The sequence below is a fragment of the Nicotiana attenuata genome, chromosome 2, assembly GCF_001879085.1.
Source record: "Nicotiana attenuata strain UT chromosome 2, NIATTr2, whole genome shotgun sequence".
Classification (NCBI taxonomy): Eukaryota; Viridiplantae; Streptophyta; class Magnoliopsida; order Solanales; family Solanaceae; genus Nicotiana; species Nicotiana attenuata.
Genome location: NC_031990.1, coordinates 4,553,672 through 4,562,456, shown reverse-complemented (window position 1 = coordinate 4,562,456; position 8,785 = coordinate 4,553,672). Strand labels below are relative to the sequence as shown.

General features: G+C 37.3%; 1 protein-coding gene across 2 annotated transcripts; it reads right to left on the bottom strand.

The window, feature by feature from the left end:
- On the bottom strand, positions 3,496 to 8,094 carry LOC109243392 (pentatricopeptide repeat-containing protein At5g16420, mitochondrial). Of its 2 annotated transcripts, XR_002070562.1 has the most exons (3): positions 5,995 to 8,094; positions 4,983 to 5,062; positions 3,496 to 3,550 (listed from the first exon to the last, which is right to left on the bottom strand). XR_002070562.1 is itself a non-coding variant. In XM_019410318.1 (1 exon), the coding sequence occupies exon 1, from the start codon at positions 7,961 to 7,963 to the stop codon at positions 6,284 to 6,286; it is 1,680 nt and encodes a 559-aa protein (XP_019265863.1). In that variant the 5' UTR covers positions 7,964 to 8,094; the 3' UTR covers positions 5,789 to 6,283. The 2 variants fall into 2 exon arrangements, 1 of the variants encoding a protein (XP_019265863.1); XM_019410318.1 differs by lacking the exons at positions 3,496 to 3,550; positions 4,983 to 5,062 and having other exon boundaries at positions 5,789 to 8,094.

Below are 8,785 nucleotides of genomic sequence, written 5' to 3'. Positions count from 1 at the left end.
ATTATGTGCATTTCTGGACTGAGCATGGATCGGGTTGCGCGCCGCAGCAGTGTTATAGTGATTTCTGGAAATATGGATGGCTCGGGCTGCGCGCCGCAGCAGTATTGTATTGATATTGAGGTCGAGGGCCTGGTTGGTGCCACGAGATGTCTTGATTATTTGCGCTTGGGCTGTAGGAGCCCCTTCGGAGTCTGTACACTTCCCCAGTGAGCGTCGTCGACGTTAAATATATGCATGGCTCGGGCTGCACGCTGCAGTGGGTACTAGAGTGTACCGTCATATGCATTGCATTGCACTCATGCATTTGTTCCTATTTGTATTACTTTATGACATTTCAGCACTCCCATTTCATTGGCTTCCATGCTACTTCTTGCACTAGTTACCTGATATCCTGGTGCTATTTGTTGACGGAGTGTTGTGCCCGAGGGGCTAACTTTTGTGCTGGCTTGCACTACTTGTTTCGCATTCATTTGTTTGACTGTTGGAAAAAGACATTTTCAAAAGAGATTTTAAACTGACCCAAGATGTTTCTAAAGATTTTACGGTTTCACTGTTGTTCTCAAAAGGTTACACTGCCCCTATATAGCATGACGGCTTGCTTTACGTGTTTTCTTGCTGCTCAGTTATTATTTACTTTTATTACTCACTGAGTTGGAGTACTCACTTTACTCCCTGCACCTCGCGTGCAGATGCAGGTATTGTTCACCCGGTAGCGGGTTTTGAGCTGGTTGAAGGTATTGCTATGTAGCTGAGCAGGGTGACCGCCGGCGTTCGCGGCACCGGAATTCTTCCTTTGGTTCTAAATTTTTATTCTGTATATTGTTGGCCCTGTAGTTGTATTTAGACTTCCCTAGATGCTCGTGACTTGTGACACCCTGGTCGGGCTGTGTTGGGTTGTAAACTTCGTTAATTAATGTCCTTAAGTCTTTTCTTTGCTATTCATTTATGTTTAACTACTTTGAAAGGGGCCCATTGGGTTAGTTGGCTGGCTTTGTCTTCACGAGAGGTGCCATCACGACTAGTGCGGGGTTTTGGGTCGTGACAGCCATTGCTTTTCCATAAGCAACATCTACTCCATGTGATCTTTTCATTTCTAAAATGACAAACCTAGGCTTTACTTCATTAGCTATGTCCCTTAAGTTTTCAATCATGTAATCTCTAATCACATTTGAAGTTGCTTGTCTTTTATTTGACTTTCTAATGTCAACCGAGCACTCATGTGATCTCTGAAATTTAACTACTTTAAATAGTGTTGATTCCTTAATTCTTGAACCTCGAACAGTCCAACTACACTTTTCGTCAGTACATACCAAAGAGTATCTTGTATTACTTGACCTTTCAACATAGAACTCAAAGTGCTCCTTAATAGCTGCTAAGCAAAAACATCTGATCATAGCATTTTTGTCTTGAAAAACAGAACCGAGTTTTACATCATCCAATGATGCATTTTCCTAGAGTATTATTGATGGGGATTCTTTTTCCTTTCCTTTTCCTTTCCTTTTTCTTCCTTCAATAGTGACTAGTGATTCGATGTGTTCATCTTCCACAGGATTTACAATTACATTTTTCATTGTCATGTCATAAATTGACATCTAGTGCTCTTCTATTTCAGATTTCACCATCAGTTGCTCTTCCTGAACATATGTGTTTCTGTGTAATAATTGTTGATTGTCAAATTCCATTATTGCATTCCTTCTGGTGGTTGATCTGGTATTTCTAAAATTTCAACAACAAATTTGGAACCTTTATAGTATGTATCGTTTTTTAAGAGCATCATACACGAGGTAAGATGTTCATCATTTGTAACTTGTATTCCCTTAGCAGTACCTAGGTTAATATTAAGCCATACTTTTGCTTCAAACTTGTCGTTGTCAATCTCCATAACTTGGAAAATTTTCCTCATGAATTGTTCAAATGTAGTCCCATCATTTATAAGGAGAAGCTTTGTTTTATGGTCTAAGTACTTGTAATCTGCTGTCCATTTCCCATCAAATGCGATAACCAAGAAATTTGTGTGCATCCTATATTTAATGAATCAAATAATTAGGTATTTAGAAGTTACATTGTTAAAAAATAAACTCCAATATAATACGCCGGAAATACTTGAATTGTTTATATTAATTGAGCAAATTCCAGCTTATTATGCTGGGGTTCATGGAGTCGCACACAATTCCAGTATAATATACGGGAAGTGTCTAAAGTTTATATACTAAATTAACAAAGACCAGTTTCTTATACTGGTGTTTTGTTCTATACCATCTTTTTTACAATTTTTATAGTAGTTTGAATAAAAGATACTTCCAGTATAATACATTGGAGTTTTATGAGTTTTTCATATTAATTCATAAAGCTCCAGTATACTATACTTGTGAATGAGTGTTATTATTTTGAATCACATATATTCCCAGTATAATAACCTGGAAAAATCTTAGATTTTGACATTCATTCAAAAATCTCCAGCATATTATACTGGCATTATATTGTGTGCCCTTTTATTCTGCAGACTTTATTGATTTGACATATAGTAGTTTGAATGAAATATACTTCCAGTGTAATACATTGGAGTATTTTGAGTTTTGCAAATTAATTCCAAAACCTCCGCTGTACTATTCTTATGTTTTGTTCATTTTAGGAATCAAGGACTGTAAAATTAATTTATTAGATATTTCCAGTATAAACATTCCCAGTGTAATAAGCTGGAAAAAGCTTAGATTTTGACATTCATTCAAAAATCTCCAGCATATTATACTGGCGTTATATTGTGTGCCATTTTATTCTGCAGACTTTATTGATTTGACATATAGAAGTTTGAATGAAATATACTTCCAGTGTAATACATTGGAGTATTTTGAGTTTTGCAAATTAGTTCGCAAACCTCCGCTGTATTATACTTGTGTTTTGTTCATTTTTGGAATCAAGCACCGTATAACTAATTTATTAGATATTTTCAGTATAAAAACCTGGAAGTATGTCAGGTTTAGATATTAATTTAGAAAGGTCCAGCAAATTATACTGGCGTTATGTTCTGCAAATTATACAGATTAAAGCATTAAAATCAAACTAGAAAATTCGAAGAATGAAAAAAAAAATTATGATTCTACACACAAATATATTACTTATACTTTGAATTTGTCTCGTTTGAATTACAAATAGAAGAATCTAGAATAAATTCAAACAAGATAAATTCAAATAACTAGACAAATACTTGAGAGAGCTTACTTCGATTTCGAGATTCACGCCGCAAGTTTGAGAGAGCTTAATTCGAAGAACAATATGATGTTGTAGCTTAATTCGATTTGCAGATTACCGCCGTAAGTTTGTTCTAAAGAAGAATATAAGGTCAAGTCGCGTAAATTTGATAAACAGCGTAAGGGTATTTTAGTCAAAAAATTGTTACCGTGCTAATTCGCGGCTAAATATCTGGCCATTTTTAAATTTTTCGCCATCTTGACCCGCCCAAATTCAGCCCAACCTGCCCATTTGCCACCCCTACTTCAAATCAATGACAATTATATCCTCTGATTGGTCAAGCTCCGTAACCACGTAATGCCTGAAGAGTACGGTATACAACAGTCACATATACAGGTTTTAGGCAAAGGAGCATATGGTCAGCCACACTTTTGTTTATGAGAAACCTAACTCAACACAACATGACATGTTGATCCGGTCTCAAACATTACAGTGAATCTTAAATGGATTGAGAGACTAAAATTGGTGTTAATCTGAGATTAGAATAGAGGGATAACACAAGCAAGTCAGTTAGTACCGAGATAATCACTTTATTGCATTAAGCCACAAACAATCAAAACTCATAATGCAGTCCACACAGGACTATCCTGGGCTAGATTCTTGAGCATTCTCAATATTGTATAATGGAAAATAGTGCCCTTGTGACTTTAAAGAGGTCATCTGGTTCAAAACAAGTTTATCTCAGGATTATAATCCTGGAAATTAAACCAGGTTAGATAATCCACCTTCTATATGGGATAGGTAATCCCATGATTTTGATATAAATTGTACCCTGATTTTGTCTAATACCCACAACCAAACTCTGGATAAGTTTAAGCCCAAATTTTATACTGAAATAACCCCACTAATCGCTGTAACCAAACAGCCCCTATAGTGTATGATATCCAACTTTGTGTTCTTGGAGATTCATGCAAAAGGATTCATCAGACACTAAGGTGCCAGACTATGTTTCTTAAAAAAAAAAGAACGGCAACAACTTCACTCCTTCCTCCTATAATAAATTGAGTGAGAGCCCAAAAGAAGAGGCTAGTACCCTCTAGCGAGTTAAAATTCACACCAGTGGACTAAAAAGCTTACAGCAGAGGCTTCAGTTCAGTATGGTTGCAGAATAGCCCTCTTAAAAGGAAGAAGAATAAATCGTGCAGTTGAGCTCCCAGCCTCCCACGAAATTGCTTTCAATCTTATAATAGAACAACTACACCAGCTATCTTGTATGATTTGTTTGGTCAAGTCGGTGAGTCATTAGTTAATAATATGCAACCAAGAAGTACCACTTTGTCATTGTCATACAACTACCTCCTTTATTTCTTCTCATACCCAGATTTAACAGCCCTTGCATCTGGGACCAAAATCAATGCGGTTCTCTGTGTATTAGGATAAAGTAACTCAGAATGAATTTTAATGAACAAATTCCTGACTTTTTCAAAGCACAGTCTTCGAATCACTGAAAAACATTAATAAGATGGACCACTAAATATTATCTAAGATTATGGACTTCCCAACAATTTTAGAAGATGACTTCCTTTGACGTCAATAAGGCAAATTCATCTAATGTATAACCATAAAAACCAAACCAAAAAGAAAAGCACGGAGAGTAACCACAGAAAGAGACATGTAGTGAATATTTGCTCATGTAGTGAGTATTTGCAAAAAAACAAAAGATTCAAGTGATCTCAGCAAATATCCTCAAAAAGTGGATATGCTAAATAAGTACAATAACAAAAAGGACATACAGCTAAACCAAGGCTGCTAGGCAGAAGGCTTTAATTGCTGCCACCAAAAGGCTGTTTATCACTTTTGCAAAAAGGAAAACCTGCACAATGCATTAGAGTTGGAAATTTTGAACTCATTAACATTTGAGATGAAAATATAAAACTGCAAAAAATGAAACTTGATATCTAAAAATAGCAACAAGGACCATAGAAGACGAAGGGAAAATAGAGCTTATTGGTCCATACTTTGGATTCACAAACTTTGGAAGTAGTTATAACATATAGTATATTATACTTTAGAAGTTAATGATTTGTCAAGTTTGTGGGAGTTTGTTACTGAAGGACTAAAACAAACATTTAAAGTAGTTGAAGGTTAAATGTGCATAGTTGGGTATCACAAGGACCAAAATCAACCTATACCAATTACTGAGGGGCGAAAATGCAACAACAACAACAACCCAGTATAATCCCACAAGTGGGGAGGGGCGAAAATGCAATTTCACCAAAAAAAATTCTAGAGTTCAAATCTTCATAACACACATGAATTGCATATGACCATCATAGAAGTGAAGAAAAGCCAAGTTTCGCCACAGATATCTCTAAGTAGACAAAGTTTCTCCAAGGCTTTGTTTTTTCTCGTCCATTGATATCTCACTTTTTTTCTGTGAAGTGATTGGACAGGTGCAAGAGGAGTTAGTTTCTTATGTAGTAGAAGAAACTAACTCCTATTGAGTGCTAGAAATGACAAACAACATAACACAATGGCGTGGTCATAGTTCTCTTTCTACTTATATGTGAAGAAAGGAAGAGGACATTTCATGATGATGTATTGTGAACAACTGAACATTTATGTGAAGAGTTAGGGGATCGATTCTCCAAGTATGCATCCCTTCCTTTACACAGAATATGGAACAATTCACAATAAGACAATGCCATAATTTAGAGTCATAGTCATCATAACCTAATCCATCTCACAGTAATATAATACAAGAAGTCTAGAGCTGTATAAAAAGTTAAAAACATCACTTCTTACTTCTTTGACTCTTTTTATGCCGTCATCAAACAGCATATCCCATGCTTCACATGTTCATTTTCCCGTCTTCTTCCAGAAATGGCTCCAAAGTTGGTGTCCTAACAATGTCAAGGTTCTCATGAACTTCAAAAATGTTTGCATAGGGGAGCTTGTACCTTCTTGAACCAGGCACCGAGACAATCACTGAATCACCAATACTCTCATTAATGAGACAATAATTCTTTTGTGAACCATGCTTGCTCCCACATTAGAATCAGATGATGGGCACGAAGAGCATCAGAACAAACCTTTATGTATCATTGTCAAGCAAAATCTTATCCAAAATGGAACATACATTACGAAGATCAGTAACAAACTTTGCCACAAGGATTCCCCAAGTTTCAAGATCGACATCACCTGAAGCAGCCAGTGGAAGCACCCTTAAAACTTCTGCCTCGCATTCAGAGTCAAGAAGCACCTTGATTAAGATGGAATAAGTAGATTTGTTTGGGAGACACCCTTTTTCAAGCATCTCTTCTAGAATTCTAATGCCTTCCTTTGCATTTCCAGCTTTGCAAAAACCATTGATCAACATGTTGTAAGTAAAAGCATTGGGAATGCAACCCTTGTCCACCATGTCATCCCACAACCTCCCGGCTTCATGCAGCTCTCCTCTCTCACACATCCCTGCAATTAGCATGTTATATGTCAAAACACTAGGACTCGTACCCTTCTCAAACTCGTCAAACAATTTCCTTGCTTCCCGAATCTTTCCCTTCTTACAAAGCCAGTGAATAAGTGTGCTCGATATAGCATTATCTGGAGTACAATTCTTTACCAACAATTTCTTCCACAAATCACACGCCTCCTCAACCTTTCCCTCTTCACACAAGACATCAATCACCTTACAGCAAAGTGTTGAGCTTGGTATGTACCTCTTATCCAGCATATCATTAAGCAAATTAACTGCTTCACCGGACTTCTTTTCCTTGCAAAATGCCTCGATCATCACTCCATACGTCACTTCATTCGGCCCAACACCATTCTCCTCCATCTCATCCATTATCTTAACTGCATCAATCAACTTCCCTTGCTTAGCAAATCCATGCATCAAGATAGTGTATGTCGTTGCATCAGGCAACCAACCTCTGTCCACAATTTCATCAAACATCCTCTTGGCCCCCACTAAATCATCAATTGATACATAACAACCCAAAATGGTTGTGTAGCTCACCACATTGGGAACTATTCCCATCACAGGCATCTCATCAAGAACTCGAATCGCACTATCAATATCGCCTTTCTTACACAAAGCGTTCAACAAGATATTACAAGTAAACACACTGGGCATTATATCCAACTTTTTCTGGCAATTCTTAAAAATAGCGTAAACCAAATCATACTCTTTGTTTTGTACTAAAGCATTCAACAAAGCGTTAAATGACCTAATTGACCTCTGAATTCCAAATTTTTCAATACGCAGAAAGGTCTTAAGGGCCAATTTGGGCTTACTAGCAATCCCATAGTTCCGAATCATAGTAATAAACAAACCTTCCCCACATTGGATGCTGGACTTTTGCAATTCGGTTAAAAGGGTCTCTGCTTCATCAAACGCGCGCGCACGGCAGAGTTTGTTGATGATGGAGTGGTAGGTTTCGTAATTATGGGAAAAACCAGGGTGGAAGTTGCCAGCATGGTGGAAAATTTGGAGGGAAAGGTTTGGATCATGCTGGGATTTGATGAGTGTAATGAGTGTTTTAGGGGAGAGGTATCGGGGCCAGGGTTTGATGGGGGGTGTGACAGTGTAGGACTGGAGGAGTTCCGATTTGGATTTGATGGTAGAGAGGTGCTGGTATGACGGGTGGGTGTTAAACGGGTCGGCGGCGGTGGTGTCGGCGGTGGTTGAGAGGAAGTGCCTGAAGTTGTTTGAGTTGAGAAATGTGATGTAGACCCACCGTCGGTGACCGGAAACCTTTGGGGAAATTAACATGGAGAAAACTCGGACAATACGATGTTTCGATGTTGGCTTCTGTGTCTACCCGTCGCTCCGCTACAAACTTCTTGCCTGTACATTTCTTCCCTCTAATATTTTTAAAATTACTCTTACCCGCCTCGTTCTTTTTGTTTGGTGACATTATAGTATTATACGTCTATTCTTTTCACTCCCAAAAGACCTTGACCTGTTTTCACATTAAGAGAAGGCAGAATACATAGGCAGTCCCTAAACTTGGCAATATTTTTTACTTGAACACTAAAACTAGTAATAGTTCCTATTGAACACTTAAAGTGAAGATAAATTGTGTCAATTAGACATAAATTTAGCAGCTCCAAACAAACAAAATGCGTGTAAATCACTTGCTTGTGACGTGGCACATAAGACCAATGAAAAGAGAACACGTAGCAAACTCCAAAAAATAAGAAAAGCAAAAAAAAATATGGAAAAAGCAGAAGATAATGCCTCTCACGCGCCTTAACAGTGGGGTGTTACATACACTATGACATGTCAGCTATTCGTGTCTAATTAACACAATTTATCTTCACTTTAAGTGTTCAATAGGTACTATTACTAGTTTAAGTGTTCAAGTGAAAAATATTGTCAAGTTTAGGGGGCCACGTATGTATTCTGCCTTAAAAGAATGATAGAAATTATTGAAATAAGTCTATGTGTTAGCTTAATCATATACTTTCACAATTGTTAGTTGCCTTTTTTTTACTTTCCTACCAACATGATAGTATAATTCTGCTTGATAAAAGTGAGTGATTGATCCTAATTTTCGTACTATGTAAGATGTGTAGTGACGGGTGAGATATT

Bases quoted from the DNA above. Each gene is read 5' to 3' on its own strand.
- LOC109243392 (XM_019410318.1), bottom strand. From the start codon at position 7,963: ATGTTAATTTCCCCAAAGGTTTCCGGTCACCGACGGTGGGTCTACATC.